This window comes from Pleurodeles waltl, chromosome 3_1 (assembly GCF_031143425.1).
Source record: "Pleurodeles waltl isolate 20211129_DDA chromosome 3_1, aPleWal1.hap1.20221129, whole genome shotgun sequence".
Classification (NCBI taxonomy): Eukaryota; Metazoa; Chordata; class Amphibia; order Caudata; family Salamandridae; genus Pleurodeles; species Pleurodeles waltl.
Window position 1 is genome coordinate 347,236,911 of NC_090440.1, and position 20,612 is coordinate 347,257,522.

Sequence of the window (20,612 nt, forward strand, 5' to 3'; positions counted from 1 at the left end):
AAATTATGCACCATTTGCAAGTCAGTAGTCTTAACTGGGTGCTTTTTACCGCAACCAATGAATGTAATTCCCTCTGATTTTGGAACAGTAGGGGATTTAACAATATCACACAACCAGGGGAGTAACAAATGCCCCTGCAATGCAGGGGGAGAGCCCTAACCTTTCAAATGCGCCCCCCGTCCCAACCTTCAGGGGACCCCATTCAACCCAAGCCCTATGAATATCTTGATATGTGTGTTACTCGGGGGCCACGGCGCATTTTGCTTTACAACACTGTACACAGCTTCTATAAATCTACCCCTTACCCTCCAATGAGTGCCAAAAGCTCTCTTTCTCTGTCTATTCTGGGCTAGGAATGCTGCCTGCGTTGTTCAATGTGCCTTGCAGCTTTCGGTTGAATAAGCGCTCTTTTCATTGAACTTTTACGTTTGAAGAGTGTCTTGTGCCTCGTGATCTGCCATCATCTGAGTTCAGGTCTTACAACGTTTTTCTTCTTTTGCCCCAGAGGAATTCCGTGAAAGAAATGCCTCAACTGCACAGTGGACGGGATACGTTCATTATTAAGTGGTGCGTAAGGGAGGTCAAAAGCTTCTCACATGATGCGGCTTTTCTTTGCGCCTTCAAAGTTCCCGCACGAAACGAGATAGGAGTGTCTGGGCAGATTTCGCTCTCTGGCAGCCACTTTATCAAAGGGAATAGGTCTGTGTGCTCACCGCTGCTGTGTCACCGAGGAGTTAGCACGCAAGGAGGACCAGTAGAAGCCATGAGCCCTACTCGCCCCTTGCGCAGCAGGAGCCTGGGCTTGCGCGCCTTCGGGCTCTTCCTGCTGCTTTGCGGCGCTGTTCACCTGATCTGCAAAGCAGCCTCTCCCGTCTTCCAGAGCAGGACACGACGAGACGCAGGTGGGTTTGTGTTTGAGGGCCGCGTGCTACTCCACAGGGGCTGGTAATTCATTGTAGCCAGCTGTGTAACTTTGTGATTTCACAGAATTCATCAGTTGTCTTCATGGTGCTAATTCCATTTCATGCAGTAACAGATTGTTTGGTTTTCTTATTTCACTCGAGAACACAGAAGACTCTTTGTTCAGCTCTCTTTCATGCATAATATGTGCACAGCGATCTCACAGACTTTCGCGAGGAAAGAAACGAAAGGCTCTGGAACTCAGAAGCCTTTCAGACCAAGTCAACCGCTTTGGTACGTGAAGCTTTGATGCCGTAGTCATTTCAGGAGATATGCGGCAAAGGTGAAGATAAAGCGGCATTACCGGCAGCTGCAGGCTGTCACGGTGCCTAGTTCCATGCGTGAGCAGCTCATCAATTCCAAGTTTTTTAGTTGTATGCTTTGATCTTAGGCGTGTGTAAATCATCCTACTACCCGGACTTCAAATCCCAGAATTCAAAGAAAATTCCTGACCTGGATTTACTCAGGCATGGAACTGGTAGCTTGAGAGGTCTGCAACGGGTTCCTGGTATTTACATGGTGACTCGGTGAATCAGGGGCGCAACTACCAATAGTGACATAGGGCGCAATAGGCCCTCTGGACGTCAATTATACTTTTTTATTCTGCTACCAAATTGTGGCCAGATGGCTCAATTTAACGTGCTTTCCTGGAGTCCTGTGGTACACTTGCTTTGGTACTGCAGAGATTCAAAACATAACTGGCAGGTATATCGTTTCGGTTCGCCATCACAGCATTTTATGTGGTTTTTGTATAGTTCTTAGTATAGTTTGTTTAAATTGCATTTAAATAGAACTTACTACCGCTGACGAGGCGTTTGTATGATTCAGTAGCATTTTTAGACTCTGGGCTTGTTTTTGCAAATTATATATATTTTTTCAAACCTTTGCGTGCTTCGAAAATTTTGAAAAGTGAAATGAATTTAATAGAAGCTCCCCAGGGTGGCATTATTAAAAGGAAAAGGCACTCCAGTGAGGAGGGCAGATTCTGCGCTCCAATCTCCAGGATTTCCACTTTCATGCATGGAGATAGTGGGGCCGTTTGAGTGCTTTTTGTCTCCAATTAGAAGTGGTTGACATTGTCTTAACAACTTGTCTGCCATCAAGTAAATTGTCCTTTCTGGTGGGTGGCTTAAACTTGTTTCCTTGTGTTCCAGTATGAAGTATTGACCCTCTGAAGGCTAGGGTATCCAATATCCTGCAGTTTGCCTTGTCCTTAGCCCAACTGGGGTATGTTCTTGGCTGTGTCAAAGGACACATTGCAATCTTGTTAACCCTTTTGTGCCAGACACTTTGACCAATCATTATTCAGGTCACCAGTGTCATTCGCTTTTTCAAGAGACTTAAATTTATGTACATTTTATTTTTTAATTAAAATTCCTGAATAGGACTTGGGGCGTACCTTTAATGTTCTTAGTTGTAATGTGATTGGACGTCTATTTGAGCTTTTCCTTTATTGCCACATATAGTTCTTACCCCGGCCCTTCATGTTTGTCACCTGCAGGCCTCTGGTAGTTGTCCACCTTTTACATATTTCTTCCTGAACAAATTACTGCTCGACTGAGGTGCTTTCCTACTAAAGGTGTGGTGTCTCCGTTCCACCTTAATGGGCCTATTAACGTTTTATCCCCCAACCGACCCTCCCCATGAAGGAGTTGGAGACTGTCAAAGATGGACCCTAGACATGTGGTCATCTGCATGGATGGCAGTAAAGAGATCAGAAGTTCAACTCTTTATCGGTTACACAAACAAAAAGGAAGAATCCTCTCATTGAGCTCTCTTGTGTGTAAATATTTGCTGTAGAAAGAAAGGATCTGTCCTAGGGAACCCTAGCACATTCTACCAGATCAAAATCTGCTACAGAAGCCCCAGCGAGAGGAATGCCTGTGGTGGACAGATGTACAGAAACAACGTGGCCGTACCTGCACACCTTCACCAAACACTACTGTTTGGACTCTGAAGTGGGGAGGGATGGGTATTTTGCCTGCTCAGTACTACAAGATTTCCTTAAAGAGCCTTCCTTTCAGACTGACCGCCTTTCTAGTGTTGCTTGGGAATCTAGTAAAAAATAAGGAATCAGCAGGTAGAAGTATCAGAACGAACAAAAATTGATAAATTACTTTTGGTAACTATTTTTCTGGTGCGTCGCCCCCGCTGCAAAAATGCAGTAGGACGACTAGAACGGATGTGAGGTATTTCTTTGTTCAAGCATCCAAACTATGGAATTCATTACACCGAATATAAAATCCACGGAAAATTATCTTGTCTTCAGAAGACTTCTCAAGAGTTGGTTCTTTCCTTCATAACCACCATACCCAAACAGCAATGGATTGCATATGCCTGTGTTGATAAATATTTATAATCTGATTGTGTATATTCTAGATTTGTATAGTTCTTTAAGAAATATGTGTAGTTACTATTTAATTTTAAGCAATTATATACTTAGTCTTTAAGCCTGTTTAACAAATGTATATTTACTCAGTTACACACACCCACATATATATGTATATGTGTGTATATTAATGTGTGCTTAATATGTTCATAGGACATTGCATAGCTTCTAGATAAGTAGTTATATTAGATACTTATGAGTCCCTGCTTTCTTTTTCATATCAAAATGAGCAAATGTTATTTTAACTACTTAACAGCAAGCGTTTCGCTATTGAAATATTGAGGAAAGAAAAATGAATGTTAGAAAAGTACACTTATTAATTAACATCAAATGTTACAAATCTTGAAAGTCTGTTTGTACAATACAACTTTACTTCTCGTATTATTGCACTTATATTCACTTACAATGTATTTACATATCCATTTATAACTCTAGTTCTCCTGTAATAGAGAAAAAATAAATCAAAATGAATACAATAAAAAAAAAAAAATTGCTCTCTAGTAAGCTTTACTCTTTCTTCCCATCACCCTGTGTCTCTATCAATCTATCCTCATCCCCACTCTGACTCATCCCAAACCCATTTTACTACTTTGATCTCCAAAATAACCCTGCCTAATCTCTTCTCTCCCCTACTGCTCCTGGCTCACCTCACACCTCAGTTTACTACTATGACGTCCCCAACAACCCTACTAAATTCTCCCTCATTTATCTCACCTTTGACTCATCCAAAACCCCTTCTGATATTATGATCTCCCAACCCCTTTCCACAGACTCCTCCCTCCTCCATCTCTCCTTGCCTCATCCTATTACTATAAACTCCCAATTAACACTTCTGGATTCTTCCCTCCTCTATCCCTCCATTACTCTAGTCAATCCAACTAACAAACTTGCAAATCCTCCGCTCAGATGAACTCATATTAATACTCTACTCCTATTTCCCCATACTAATCCACTACTAATTCCTCTTGGGTTCTGGAGGAGCGTGCTACTCGCTCATAAGTGTGTCAACGCCTCATCAGGGGTAGTAAGCGCTATATAAATAAACTTACAATAAAATGAGAACAAAGTAACCTTTCCATATGGACAGTCTCATAGCACAAAAACAAGTTTTACTGATCCAATCCAAAAAGTACGCATGAAAATTATCCGCAAAAATATTTTTTCTGATAAAATTCACCAGTAGGCTAATTTGTACAAAGTTCACAAACTCCACAAAAGAAGTGAATTTCTGCACATACTTCTGTCATTTTGACGTGCGCCTCAGTCATCAAAAGAAACAAATGATATTAGCCCCAGCTGTTCACTAGTGCCTTCTAAGAGCGGAGTGCAATGTGCATGACTGTAAGATGCTTTCGCACCTGCCTATTAGCTGGTGGAAACCCCACACAGAAGAAACGTAGGCTAATAATGCACTCAAAACTGGCTGAAACGGCGTTTGTGTTTTATTTCTCGTTATTGCCTTGAAGTGGAAACCTTACTCTACATTACTTTGAGTAGTTAGTGTCAGTAGCATTACGTACATGTAATACCCACTAAAACCAAGGGGTGCCTACATTACCCTGCTAACGCGTCCCTTTATGATTAATTTACTCACTTTGGGACTCGTTTTAGGCCAATGAATCTTTTGACCCTGTTTGAAGACACCTTAGGACGAGATAGCTAATCAACATGTCAATCAATATGTCAATAACGTCATCAATATTTATTACAACAATGCACTTTACTTTAGTCAATGACATTTAATAAACTTCTGAAAACACCATGACCTTGCAGTCATGAATAACCACACCAGTTTAGTATAATTTTAGTGATACTTATTCCCTATTTGTTACAATACTACTAGCAAGTTTATTCATCTCAAAACCAAGAAACACAATAACATAGTCACAATATGGCAACTCTGATAAGATTTCATCAAAGCAAGAACCACAAACATTAGAATATAACACAACATCAGCATAGATTATTCTAAGCAGAGTATATTAGCGCATTGTTCAACTAAGCATAGATTCTGTCATTTGACTATTTGCGTCAGTTCAATGAACCCTCTCAACTAACCTCGAATTAGCATTGGCATGTTGGGCTTCATGCAAAACAATTTAGTAACATCAATTTGGAAAATATTTAACTATGGCCCCTGTCAAAAGAAAAGCAGTTGGTACCTAGAAAGGAAAAGCAAACAGACAATCACAAGTTCATTGTCATATAGTTACCCTCCAATTTTGGTCAGCACTCAGGTTCTGTCTTCACCTTCAGGACATCAGTTGATTCGCCATCAAAAGAGATTCAGCTTCAGCAAAAAAGGGGAAGGGGCACTTCCCTCATAAGGAGGCAAAGTGTGAATGGGCAATCTAAGGACAAGGATGGTTTAAGGCAAAATCAGCAAGGTCACTAGGCAAAGTGACAAAGTCTCTGGATCATAATAAATCGCATCAGCATCTCCCTAACTAACTAACTCATTTCTGTGTGTCAAGGGGTTTTATCCCTTTTTCGTTGTACATTCCCCTAAAATCTAATTGGACAAGGGATTGCACCCCAAATTACCTCATCGAATTTGTTACCCCATAACAGTTCTCACGTATTTTATTGGTGCTTATGATTGACTTCTTTAGCGGGTGGAATGTCCGGTATGATTTTATCGTCTTGTGGTCCTTTGCACATCTTCGGTCAGTGGCTCCATTGTCCGTACCGGTTTAGGTGACCTTGTACCTAACATTAATCTACACTGTTGCATTCAGCTAAAATGTTATTACAGGCAGGATGAATTTCATGAGAACGGATCTACTACAGTTACATTCAGCTTCTAGCTTTTGGAAAAACAAGAGTTCATGTCCTTTAGCAAGTCAGCACACTGCACGTTAGAAAAATACATTTAATATGAGAGTCAGGTAGCTAGGCCTCGACTCATGCTAACTAAGGCCTAATTATTTATTAGCAAAAGTCTATAACATATACCTATTATTATTATTAGTGTAAACCCATATCATAACATCTCAATTTCAACATTATTAGTCAGTTTCATTAGTCCCCGTATACGTTGACGGCCACTCCCCGTGGGCACATTTCAAACGCACGTTTTAGCAAAATTACATTAATACAGTTTATATGCAGCATTATTATACATTAGTTCATAAACATTTCATGTTAATATAGATTATATAAGCTACGCTTTCTCAACCCCATTAGCAACCCATATAAGGAATTTTCTGAATGTTCAGTATTCTTTTTGTTTATACTGTTAAATTTTTCTGTTCATCTTTAAATATTCTAACTCTATGGATGCCCCAAATCCCTAGCTTCTGCCTGGAATAAAATCATGAATGATCCAGTCTAACTGTTCCTACTTGAAAATATGCGGTCAGTGTGGTGCATACATATCGTCTGCCTTAACCTTACTTTAACTTCAATCTTCTTCTTAAACTACCATAAAGTAAGACGTATATAGATTAACGACCCTGTTCATTTGCAGTGTGGTGCCTCTTTCGAGAGTTTAGAACTGAAACAAGGTATGCATTCCAAGCACGATAAACATATTGTGTTAATTCACGTTCTGCACAGTTTTCTTCCAAAATACCAGCTTTTTGCTATAAATCTACCTGTGGTCCCCAAAAGATTGGATTGTCATTTTCCCAAATAATTTTATGAACTACCGCTACACGTTATACCTGACACACGGCTGGAATGTCCTTCATGTGTCTTAACTTCCAGCAATAATCTGCAAAAGGCCATAAAGGTGCCACGAATTCCTGTAAGGTGGATGCACTTGCTGTGGCCATCAGTCTGCCAGTGATAGAATCCACATGCCAATGACAATGATATACGTGCAGCATTATGCTGGGGTGGGTAACTTGATTCCAGGAAAAAGTAGCAATATCTGCTGCATTGCAGTTCCCTTTACATCCCACGTCATATTCCTGGTGAAGCTGACAAGCACAGCTGTGGACTTGTAGCACACTACCCCATGGGAGTGCTCTAGTTTGAATACTGCTTTCTCTCATATGGCCTGTATGATTATGTGTACCATCTTGCATAAACACCCGAGTTGTGTCCCTACTGTGTGATGTTGGCACCCCATTGCATGCATTTAAAGCAGAAAGGAGTGGTGGATTGGACACTAGGGTTATATGTTGGTGTATTGGTGGCTATGGGAGCATGGGAGTCCATTGTGGCCTGTGGGAAGTGTTTTGGTGTTATACTCTTTGGCTGAGACTGTTCATGCCATGTAGCACAAACGTGTAACTGCACCTGTGCATGTGTATAAGAGAACGCGTGAGCAGATGGTCATACGTGTGGGTATATACTATCCATTGACTGGTCTCTATCATATAGTTTGAAGCACATTGGCTGTGGCACTTAGGAAGTGATGCTATTGTTGGAGGTGCGGTCTTGTATCATCTACAGTATATACGCAGGAGTCCAAACAGGAATGGCAGTGAGCAACACATATGAATACACATTACATACCCAACAGCTATATGTTCTTATGGGTCAGTTGTGAAGCAGCAGAGAAGCAACCATTGTAGAACTAGCCATAGTTTATGACTTGAGCAGTCCACCTGTCTATTGTAGGACGCAACCCATAGTAATAGGCATTATGCACCTGGTTGTAGTACAAACCAGATGAGTTTGCCTGGTGTGGTGGTAAGAAACCCACAGTAATCGACAAGCTCTCCAGCAACTGAGGTCCTTTATGGGTTAGGCTTGACAGCAATGTTATAGGCAAGGTATATAGACCAATGCTTTAAAAATACACAGTGGGTTTCGGCTGCACATAGAGGAGTATTATTCTCTGCCTCCTCATGCTATTGGCTGTTTGGTATGTGTTGGACTTGGCCCTCTCTGCAAGGTTATCCTCAAAGTTTTTACCTTCACTCTCATGTTTTCTATTCCCTGTTGGAAATGGGGTCTTTGGTTGGCAGTCAGGTTACCCCCTGCCCAAGCAAGGACCCTCAATCTGCTCAGGGCAAAGGAGAAACACACGTGGTTGACCCCCACCCACCCCCTTGGTGGCTTAGCACAAGCAGGCAAGCTTAACTCTGAAACAATGTGTAAAGTATTTGTACCAACACCCACAGTAATGCAGTAAAAACACTACAAAATTGACACCATGCCAATTTAGTAAAATAGGCAATATTTATTTAAATCAAACAAGACCAAAATTTCACAAATCCAACATACACAAGTCAAGGTATGAATTTTCAAAAGCATATGAGTCTTACTCCATAGAAAACAATGGAATAGTTGATTTTGCACAAAGTATCTGGTTAGTGTAAAAAATGAAGCCGCACAGGCAAGCGTGCGCCGGAAAAGGCAGCTATGCGTCGATTCCTTACTCGCATGGGAGGCTGAGCGTCGTTTCCTCTCCAGTTGGGTCGGCGATGCATCGTTTTTCTCCCTCGCAAGAGAGTGATGCGTCAATTTCTGGATGGGGCTCCTTGGATCTGTGCAGACTCCTGTGATGATGCGTGGGAAATTCGGTTGCACGGTGATAGAAACCCACGCTGCGTGGGGTTTGTGTAGTTAGGAGCTGCAAGTGGGTGTTACGCATCGTTTCTCTAGTCACGATGCGTCGACCTCCCAGCCGCGATGCAGGAGGAGCATTGATTTTATCCGTGAAGCTGGCAGTGCATCGTTAATCAGCCATGTTGCATATGGTGCATCTAAAATTTCCCCGCATGGCATTCTTTGTGTGGATTTTCAGCTCCTGTTCTGCAAACTTCACCTTTCATGGGCCCAGGGGCTAGATAGGACACCACTTGGCAGGGCAGGAGTCTCCGCAGAGAGTCCAGGTGTTAGCAGAGGAAGTCTTTGATGGCCCTGGGACTTCAAAAAAGGAGGCAAGCTCAGTTCAAGCCCTTGGAGATTCTTCACAAGCAGGAATATACCACAGGGCTCCTTTGTCCCCTTTCCCAGGCATAAGCAGCAACTGCAGAAAAGCCCAACAAAGCACAGTCACAGGCAGGAGTAGCACTTCTCCTCAGCTCTTCTCCTTGGCAGAGGTTCCTCTTGCTTCCAGAAGTGATCTAATTTTCAGGCGGTTTGGGTCCAGTACTTATACACCTTTCTGCCTTTTGAAGTAGGCATACTTCAAAGGAAAGTCTCTGTTGTTCACAAGATCCTGCCTTGCCCATGCCACTTTTAGAAAATTGGCATTTTCTTGTCACAACAATTTGTGCCTGCAACCTGTATCCTGGGTCACATGACTGCATGTAGCTGGCAGCTGGTCTTTTGTGAATTGCTCGCTGACTGACAAAGGGAGAAATAGGAGATGGCAGGACGGACTCTGACTTGTTAGAGGGCAGTGCTGTCTTCTACCACACTTGCACATGCACATCACAAAGAGACTGCCTCAGTACACTCACAAAGGGTTTCACCCTAATTGTTGGTGCCCCCGGACAAGCTTGAGCAGGGAGGAAGGACATTCCAAACACATCAGGGGTGGAATTGTCTAGAAACATCTCCTATTTCAAAGCTGGCACCATAGATATATAGTGGACACTCAAACCCAGCTCTTCATTACACCTCTGGAACCGTGGAAGATTCAGAAGGACTGCTGTGCTATGCTCCTGCAAGTTGGACCATTGCTCTACTGCAAGCAGGACTGCTACTCTACTGACCTTCTGCCTGAGTGAGAAGGACTTGACCTGGATCTTGAACCCAAGTCCATGAGAGTGACTCCAAGGGCTAGTTAGCTTGCCTCCTAATCAAAGCCTCAGTGACAGAAAAGGTTCCAACTACCTTGAACCCCACATCTGGATTGTGCCTGCCTCCTAGCGGTGCTGCCCTAGTCCTGGGTCCTTGGAAATAGGCCTGAAGGTGCTCTGTCTGCCTAGCATTGGTCCTAGCAACACAATGCATCGCCTCACAGCTCATCATTGGAACTGTTGCTGCACACCCCTTCTTCAACGCAGTACCTCACATCGCAGCCCAGTTACTCTTCGTCACCACCGTTGCACAATGCATAATCAATGCAGGACCTCACATCGCAGTTCCTCAGAACCACCACTGCATGATGCGTCCTTGAAGCAGGACATAGCACCTGCTGCTGCGCAACGTATCCCTGATGCAGGATCTCAATGCCCCACATCCAGAATTTAAGATTTTTTGTTCAGTGAGCATTACTTGATTCCTGTATCTGACCCACGCTCCAACACAGTGTGCTTTTTTGTATCCTTGCATATTTATTTGTAGAGAGAACAACTCACCAGTGAGAGTATCCTGGAGCTGGACTGCGAGCTTTAATGTGAGATTCCCGTTAGAGAAGCCAACCTTGACAATAGTATGACTGCCTGCTCCATTTAGAGAGAAGCCACAACTAACAGCCATTTCCCCCAACTAGGCCAAGAGTGTGTGAGTCTGTCCTCAGTGCTTCCATCCTCCTAATTGAGATCAGATGGATGCAGACAGGCCGGTCCTTGGAGCACTCAGCTCCCTGACTTTGAATGTTAAAAATACTGGAGGTAAACTATTATACTGTAGATGCAGTAGTACTTACTTTGCAAAAATGTAAGTGCCAGAACCCTTCACAGGAGACCCATTTTGCAGCACAAATTGCCCCTGCGAACACTACCAATACCACTCCTAACCATCACACTCCTACAAATATGACAGTTAGACTATTCCATCCAAAAGAATGGCATTGACAGCTGATGTTGTTATTCGTTTTTCTTGTGTATTGAATTATGAAACACTACGCTGATATGCTCACCTAAAAGAAAATGACAAACAGTGCCACCAAGTGGTAGATTGTTATAAGTACTGGTGTTGAACATTGAGTACAGCTTCTAAGCATTGGCAAACACCAGCTCAAATTGAACATAAACATCCAGCAACAGTATTCACTTAGTCTTACTAAGTGCATACACACATTAAGAAGTAAAACTGAATAAAAGAAGTGGCACAATACAACAAACACACAACATATTAATAACGATTGCAAAATCACAAGAGGCGCACCCAATTTAAAATCGAAATATATTGCTCATGAAGCTTGTGCTGTTTAAACTCAAGAATGAATAAACAATAAGGATTGTTATCCTGTCCCATAAGAAAACCAGACTTGTTACCTAAAGCTAGTACATCTGACTAAGATCATCACACTAAAAATGACTCTTACTGCTCTGTTTGAGATTATTGTAGTGATTGGAAAACAGTAAAAAACGATATCACAATGATCATACTGTTGTTCGCCCGGCTATGAAGCAAAGGCCAGTTTTACTATAGTGAATGATGTGAATTGCTAGTGCTGCTGTCAAAATCGTAAGATCACTAGTAATTCAAAGCAAAATACAGTATAATGATTTTAGATTGTGAATAATGTTAACAGGATATTAACCCATACAGTTCTCTGCATTTGTGTTAAAAGGATTACCTCTGCAAAACGGGAATTATTCTACCAATTTGGATACTGCATAGCTAAACAGCGATACTTCGGAAAAGCAGAGTCTAGTTGGTTACAGAGTAAAACATGCTTGATCCTCTTTCTGCTCTGCAGGGACTGTAGCAAGCCTCTCGGGGCCTGGATGCCACTGCCCTTGGTGGGTCAAACTCCCCAAGAACAGGAGTGTTCCTGCAAGTCTGGCTAGGGTCCTGCAGTGGCGTGGATGCGGCAACAAGTTAGTTCTCGAGTGACACTGACTGTGCCTCCAAGATGGCGGCCGCAGCCTGAAATCTTCAATGACTGCCAGTGTGGACTAGGGCCAAGCCCTAGACTACAATACTGCAGGCTCCGTGGCCTGAGCCTGGCACAAGAGACATGGCGCAGACAGACAGGGACCCAGAAGCAGACCGACACAAGTCTCTCTGAAGTAGGGCAGTGACAAAGAAGCAGGTGGGGTTGGAGGAAGCCGTTGCGAGGAAGCAGCGTGTGGGCCGTAGTGAGTGTAGGGGTCTCCCTGAAGACGAGCAACAAGTTCAAGCACTCCGATCGATATATGTATCATATTGGGCACAAGGAGGGTGAGGACCTGCTGCCCCTTCCCATCCCATGACAATCCCAACATTATAGGATCTCGGGCCCAGCATTTCTTGAGATGGATTGCAAGCAAGGACCCCCCCCGAATGAGTGGTCTCTGGGCAGAGTGGTGATCCTCGAGGTGAGCCAGACCACAAGGGATCCTGGAGGATCGCCCCTGGTCACGCGGGGGAGCCATGCGAAGTAGCAGGCAGCCTTACCTCCTAGACAGAGTGCAGTGAATGTATGTTGTGGCCTTGGGGGGTGGAAGATCAATGACTACCCAGAGGCAAGAGACTGGCCACCCTCGATGGACCTCGTGGGAGTGGGCTCCCTACCTTACTTCGACAGGGCACCCTACCAGAAAAGCTGTGAGGCTTTTGTTCCCCTGAGCAGAGACTTCTACCCGGGTTGCCTTGCATCCCCTTGAACTATTGCTAAAGTGAATGACAATAGCAGAGCACACAACTGCAGCATCAACAGTGATGAAATACAACAGGACCATTGAGGCCCCCTTTTGGATCTGTGGGACAGAAGCCTACTTGTAGCTGTGATCAGTTAAGTGGACAGAGAGCACATGGCCCTGGATGGATGTGCGTGATTGCCTCCCACCTGCTGGGGCTACTCTCTGGTCCATTGAGGTATGTCCGCTATAAAGCGAAAGAATGATTCAAGTGTCGATAACATGTTGACTCAGGCTAGTGAGCACCAATTGGACCACCAACAGCAGATGCTGGCGGGAGCCGATGGTGATGAGGGAGAACCCCGGCTCCAATTACCAGATCCTTCGTGAAAGACTTTTGTGGGAGCACCATCGACGATATTGCCAATCTTAGCACCAACGTTCCCAAAGAAGCACACAATATTAAACAAGTGTTGTAGCTCTGGGTCACAGAGTGCAATCCCTAAAGAAAAAGAAAACTGGAGAAGCAAAGGAAACAGGATTGGAACCTGTGAGCCAACAACTAACCGTGATGTGCTACCAAAATGACAGATTACGAGGATGCCTGAAAGACTTGAAGAACCGGTCCAGACGTTAAAGCATCTGAATTAGAGGAGTACATTTGTCGTCCGAAGCTGATATCAAATTATACGTTAAGAAGTTGTTGTTTTTTAATGTACATTATCCCAGCACTGTCTGAGTCCTACATCCTTCTAGACTGGACACATAGGACTAGACCTATGGGTCAGAGAAATGCCCACCCCCCTTCTGACATCTGCATGTGTGCACAGTATTTTACACAGAATGAGGTAAATGTGGCAGTAGCATGGGAGAATGGTCCAGTTACATGTTGAAGGGCACATTGTTCATCTTTCTCAAGACATAACATCCCTTATCCTTCAAAAGCATCAATCATTTCAGCATATATAAACATACTTATTATCCCTGGGTGTCCTGCACCAATGGGGTCACTTTCGTCTGATCTTTCAATGGGAGGGCAGAGGTGCGCCTCAGCTCAAAAGCTCGAGTGATCCTAGGCGGGCTCACAAGGAGGTGTAGGGTGACATGCCTCTGGAGATTGAAGAGATTTGGAGCCTCCGGCAACCCATCCACCCCAGATAGCACAAAATACAACCCATATGTTGCAGAACCAAATGGTCTGCTGAGGTTATTGCTGCTCAAAGGAACACAGTCCTATCCCAAACTCAGTAAGCTGCAGTATCCAACTCCAAGTGATGAACCCTACATGGCAACTTTCTAAAAGTGGCCTTTTCAGAATAGTAACTTAATCTGATTTTACCATTAAAGAACATTTGAAATTACAATTTGTTTGAGTGGAAGAAGTATTTCTCTGTCTGTTGACAAACTGAAGTTATCATGTGTCAAGTGTATTAAGGTAAGCAAGTGTCTATGGGAGAAGTAGCCTCATAGAAGTGAAGGACATGTAAGTGTACATGTCCTTTTTTAAATACAGTGGCACCCTGCCCTATGAGCTGGTGGTGCGTACCCTAAGAGTGATGTATTAGTATTAAAAAGGAAGGTTTAGTCCTGGCAGAAAGATTATTTTGCCAGGTAAAATTTGTAAGTTTATAACTGCACTACAGACTGCAGTGGCAGCCCTGAGACTTGGTTTACAGTGCTGTTTGTGTGGGTGGCACAATGGGTGATACTGCCCACTAATAGCATTTAATTTATAGGCCCTGGGTACGTGTAGTGCCATTTAATAGGGACTTATAACTAAATAAAATGTGCAACCTAGGTGTAGGCCATTTTAACCATGTTTTATGGAGAGAGCACAAGCACTTTACCTCTGGTTATCAGGGTTAAAGTGCACAGAGTCATAATGCTAACAAAAACAAGAAATACATGGCTGATTTAATCTCTAAATTAAGAATAATGAATCCTTCAACTCTCAGGATTCGGGTGAATATTACTTTGGTAGAATCCTGTGGCATACATTGTGGTAACCAAAAAGTGCACACTACCTATCCTTGCACAAACCTTATTATAATTTATTCTGTGCACTATAATCTCATTTTTCTTGCCTTGGTAGGAGAAGTGGTGTGGGCAAATTTGAAATTTGTAGTAACTTTCTTTTGTAATAATTGGTGTAGCTTTAAACACATCATTCCCAAACATTTTGAAATCCGTTGATGGTGGGAATCGACAGCACAACAGGTCGCACATCCTGGGGGAAAGAGGGTTAGAGGCTGCATGCATGAATGGGTAGGGGGGAAACAGGGAAAAGTCAAAGATAGACAAACACCATATTCAGCAAGTTCATGAAGAGCTTGTGGCGTTATTGTAACATTATATCTATCGTGAAATAAAGATGACCGTTCAGTTACCAATTTGTTTTTCTTTAGCAGCCTCCAGACTCCTAAGTTAGTTATTCATTACCTAGGCTGGAAAAATGCAAAATATGCAACTCCCACACAGTCCATAAAAATATTTATAATAAAAGAAAAATTACAGTTAACAAATGTAAGATGTATCTGCATTCCTCTGCCATTGTCTTGGGTGCTGGGCTGAATCACCGAGGGGGAGCGCCATCATGGAGGTTCTGTGCAAAGATTAGGCCTGTGGAATGCATAACAAAAATGACAATATTGGAGCCTCAAGGTAAGAATGGTTTATGAGGAGTCATGTTGGAGGGCTGAATACATGCTGGCTTTATAGTGTACATTAACTAAGATACATTCTTTGTACCTATGCCAGACAACCATGCAGACAACTAGCTGGATGTAGCCAGTTGATTAGAAATTAGAAAATGTATTTATACCCATAGTGTGACATGTTCAGACCACAACCACACAATTATAATTTGCCATTTGAGCCACTAACTTGCATTTATCTAATCAATGTACTTCTTTCCAGTTCACAGGGATATGCCTCTTTGAATCCTTTTGTTTCCTATTGAAGTAGACATTGGTCCTTTTTCTGTCTGTTGTCAGTGATACTTTAAGATTTCATTCAAATTGAGCTTGACCTGTTGAACAAGAAAATTTGAGTTTAGTTCTGTCTAGGTAAACAGAGTATTCTGTTGTTAACTTAAGTCCATCATCTCTCAGTTCTTCAGATACCAATCAAGTAAATTTAGTATCTGAGGGCCATGTGGAAGGCAAACATTCATCCAGAATGATCACTCAAAGATTAAATATCTGGTTTAGTTTACCTGTGAAGACTTTCCCAGCCATCATGAGTCATCATCATTGTGTGGTATTCTTTGGTGCAAGTTACATGTTTCAACTGTGGTGCCAATTTATCTGTGTATCTCTCTTGTCCATGGAAGCAATGGGGTGCTGTATTTGAAATGTTTAGTGGCATCCCAGCATGGGAATGAAACCAAGAATACTGATTGGAAACATGTTCTTGTACTTCTTAAGAAATGGAGGTTTCCATTGCAGACTGATTCCACTGCTCATTTCTAATTCTACGGTTGAACCAAAGGTTGATTTTCTCTTTGTCACCGCTTGCCTCTCGGTCATCCCTGGCAGAAAAAATATTGCTGTGTCCTCCTTGATTGATTATCTATGGCAGGCACACTGACCCATTAAAGTTTCTTTAAAATAGCTGACATAATCCACTGACCAAATACATAATTAATATATAATATTTTTTTAAGTAGTCATCTGTATTGCCAGGTTTATGCATTTCATCAGGAAAGTTGAGTTCAGCCTCAAACACAGGTGTGTCATCTGAAGGATGATCACTCACCACACTACCTGGCCCCTATGTTGCACCTTCGAGAGCATGATAGTTTTCGGGTATGAAGTGTTTGTTCATCTTAATAATCACCAATCTCTCCACATTTCAAGGAGAGAGACTATGACAAATGCCCCTGTTGCTCTGAACACACACACTCCCGGCAATGTAGTAGGTTGAGTTTTAACATAATGGCACATTCTGTATGAGTCATTTTACAGGTATATTATTGGCACTTTGATTGATCATTGCATGCTTCTGGGCTTACAAATGACTAAAATGAGTGCAAATCCTTCCATGGGTAACCAGTATATTACTGATTCCTTGTTTGAGGAAGTCCTGCATAATTAGGTTTTTTCAATGTCGTAAACACAGGGCTTTGAGGTATCTTCTGACAGGCATGGCTTTGACAATATTGCTGTGAATACCTTTTACAAACATCATCAGTAACTAGCTCTGTTACAAAAAGGACCTATGGAATAAGACAGCATCTTACATGTCGCTCTAGATGCATTATTTATGTGATTCAGTGCCAGCGTCAAAGCTGTAAAAAACAATATGTAGGTCAAACTGTGAATGACCTCCGTACACGATTCAGGAACCACAAATCGGCAATAATTAACAAGAAACTTGACCAGCCTGTAGCCAACCATTTTAACCTTGTGGACCATTTACTATCAGATTTGAAGATTTTCCCTGTGGAACATGTTTTAAAGGAAGAACTACTGGACATCAGAGAAAATTTCTGGATGTACCGTTTAAAATCACTGCATCCAGATGGACTGAGCATCACTGACAATACCACTTGATTTCTGCATATCTGAAGAGTTCTCAGGACTGCATTGATTACACATTCCAATTGGAATCTTCACTCATGATGCTTTTTGAAAATCCACCAGTGTCAGCTGTGCAGCCACTGAGCGAACTATCTAGAACTACCTGAGGAAGGCGGAAGCTGAAACGTTGTAGTAGAAATATATTTTTGTTCTTTAGTGTAGATCATCTGTTTGAGTCACTTCTATCTATCTATATATACTGTATATATATATATTTATGTGTTTGTGTGTGTGTGTATACATAAACATGTTACTTATTTTTTTATTTTTTTAAATTAAGGAAGCTCCCCAACCTTACCATTTTTGTAACCTTGCAATCCTATTCCCTTAAACTCTAAAACATCCTTACCACCCTATAACCTTATGCACCCCTAAAACCTAAAAACACCCTGCGGCCCAATACCCTTACCCACCCTTAGATCATAAAAACACCCTTACCACCCAACACCCTTACTCACCTGGAGCCCTAAAAACATCATTACCACCCAATAACCTTACCCATCAATAAACCCTAAAAATACCCTTACCACCCAACAACCCTACTGACCCCAAAACCTTGAAACACCCTTTTCCCCAAATACCCTTACCAACCCATAAACATTAAATTAATAAGATGTTTGAACAACCAAATACCTTAAATGCCTTAAATACACTTGCCTTTCGTTGTAAAGGCATGCATGGGAAGGCATTTCATGGTTAATGATGCATGATAAATGGATGTAATTTTAAAGGCAGTGTCTTAAAGGCTGTCTCCGGAACATGGTTGCACTATCCTGCCTGGAGCACCACCACTGCAAACCCCAAAAAAAGTTTTGTAGCTTTGCAGTGCAGTGATTGTGCAGATACATAATATTCACTCAAAATCTGTCTGGGCAAATACATTGCACTGTCCTTTAACCACTACTGATTTTTTTTTTTTTTGCGGTTTTATATAGAGCGAACTCGACCTGAAGATATTGGTGTGCTTTACATTAGTACCAGTTACATTTCACAAGGACACATTAATTTTTTGGTAGGCACCGGGACATTACGTGATTTGCTCAGAATCCCAGGATGATGAGCAGACACCAAGACTAGAACGTGGTTCCCCCAGCTCCAAAGTCGGCAGCTCCGGCCGTTACATCACATCCTCTCCCCAATATCAATAAATCAGCAATGTCAGAAAAGAAAATTAAATAAACTTTAAAAATTCCCCAACTTCAAACTGCTCAAAGCAACATCAATTATCCCTCCAAACTACCTCTAAAAGTTGCAAAACACACAGTATCAACCATGTCACACATGCACAAAACCAAAAGGGAAGAAGGTAGTTGAGAACAAAGGAACATGTCTGGCTATATGGGACTAGACTCCAGGAACCGCCCAGACCTAGCAATTAACACGCACAATCAGAAAACTCACATTTTATTTTTAATACAATGCCCTCTGCAAGCGTCTACAATGATTTTGAAAAAGGTATAGCACAGCAGCAGTGAGAATGTGGAAATACATTAAAAATACACCCAAGACCTACTACAGGGCAGATAAGGCACCAAACAGTAAAACAACAGTGTAGTACAATGATTAATAAATCTGTACAAAATTCACAAAAAAAGTATGTATAAATTACGCCATCACAAAAATGTGTAAGCATTATCCCTTAAAAAACAATAAATTCTAGATAGGCCCCTACTCCTAACTTAAGGCCATCCAAAAACAAACAAAAAGAAAAAAAGGTAACAAAGTTATTGATTGTCTTCCCTAAAATTATGAATGTTTTGCAAAGTAATGCACTGAAAAAAATCAAAAGGTGTGGATGTAGTAGATACTGCAACAGGGATTGATGCTTTACCTCCTAAATACAAATTCAAAAGGACCAAGAGAGGAAAAAGGGAAACATACCAAACCACGAGTCCAGAAAAACGAAGTCATGAACAACAAAAGCGGGTCAACACTTTAATTAGCCACGACTTCGTTCTTCTGTGCCTTAACCACGCATGTGCTGAACAATGCACATTCATGGCTAAGGCACAGAAGAAGGGAGTCTGCTTCGGAGGTGGACACGGTCAGGTAAGTGGGGCTGTTGTAGGGGCAGGGGGTTTGGGTATTTTTAGTTTTAAGGGGCGGGGTTGTGGTAGTTTAGGTTTTAGTGTGGGTGACGGGGTCATTGTAGTTTTAGGGGTGGGGAGTCGGAGTAGATTAGGTTTTAGGGGGGTTGCAGTAGTTTTAGGGGCTGGGGTGGGCGGTCAGGGTATTTTTGGGGGGCGGGGATGGGGGTCGGGGTAGTTTAGGTTTTAGGTGGTGGGGGGTCGCTGTAATTTTAGGGGCGGAATCGGGTATTTTTCGTTTTTAGGGGTGGGGTGTCGGGGTAGTTTAGGTTTTAGGGGTGTGTGGGTCGCAGTAGTTTTAGGGGCGGGGTAAGGGTTGGGGTATTTTTAGTTTTTATGGGTGGGGTGGGGGGTCAGGGTAGTTTAGGTTTTAGGGGGTGGGGGGTCGGGTATTAATTTTTCGGGTGGGGGGTCGTTCTAGTTTAAGTTTGAGGGGTGGGGGTCAGGGTATTCAGGTAAGTGGGGCAGGGTTGGGGGTAGTTTTAGGGGTGGGGGTACTTTTATTTTTTTAGGGTTGGGAGATCGTGGTAGTTTTGGTTTTAGGGGGTGTGGGGTTTGCAATAGTTTTAGGGGCGGGTCGGGTAGTTTAGGATTTAGGGAGGTGGGGGTTGTGATAATTTTAGGGGTGGGGGTCGTGGTAGTTTTAGTTTTTAGGGGCAGGGGTGGGGGTTGGGATAGTTTAGGTTTTGGGTGTCACAGTAGTTTTATTTAGGGGTGGGGGTATTTGTAGTTTTTAGGGGGTGAATGGTCGCAGTAGTTGCAGGGCTAGTTTAAGTTTTAGGGGTCAGGGTAGTGGGGTAAAGGTAGAATTATTTTTAGGGGGGGTTGGGATAAGATGGTTTTAAGGGAGTGAGGTCGGGTGGGGGGGGGTCGCATTCTGGAGCCACGCATGCCTTTCTATGCATGCCTTTATCAGTAATGCCTTTGCAATAAAAAATCATTTGTGGTGAAGGCATTCGTGGTAACAACATGGTCGTTGTTCTGACCATGTTGTGTAGGCATGCATGGTTCCTTTATTCGTTGTTCCGACTTATATTCCGTGAGGCGTGATTCAGTGTAGTTTCTCAGCACATTTATCACTCGTATTAACCCAGCGTCTGTGTATCATTTCAAACTTAACTTTCATAAATATCCAGTGTTAAAAATTAATAATTATAATTTGTAGTTTATCCTTTAGAACTGCAGCTCACTTAATTAGTTTCCAATGAATACAATTAAATCTATCTAACCCAATATAATG

The 20,612-nt window shown here is 42.4% G+C and overlaps 1 protein-coding gene across 1 annotated transcript in view; it reads left to right on the forward strand.

Moving 5' to 3' along the window:
* Nucleotides 1–522: 522 nt before the first annotated feature.
* The window catches only part of SLC24A5 (solute carrier family 24 member 5), a 236,251-nt gene continuing 216,161 nt past the window's right edge, over nucleotides 523–20,612 (forward strand). The window contains exon 1 of the mRNA XM_069222490.1: nucleotides 523–902. Coding sequence (XP_069078591.1) covers nucleotides 524–902 — 379 coding nt within the window. The 5' untranslated portion in view covers nucleotide 523. The remainder of the gene's footprint in view (nucleotides 903–20,612) is intronic.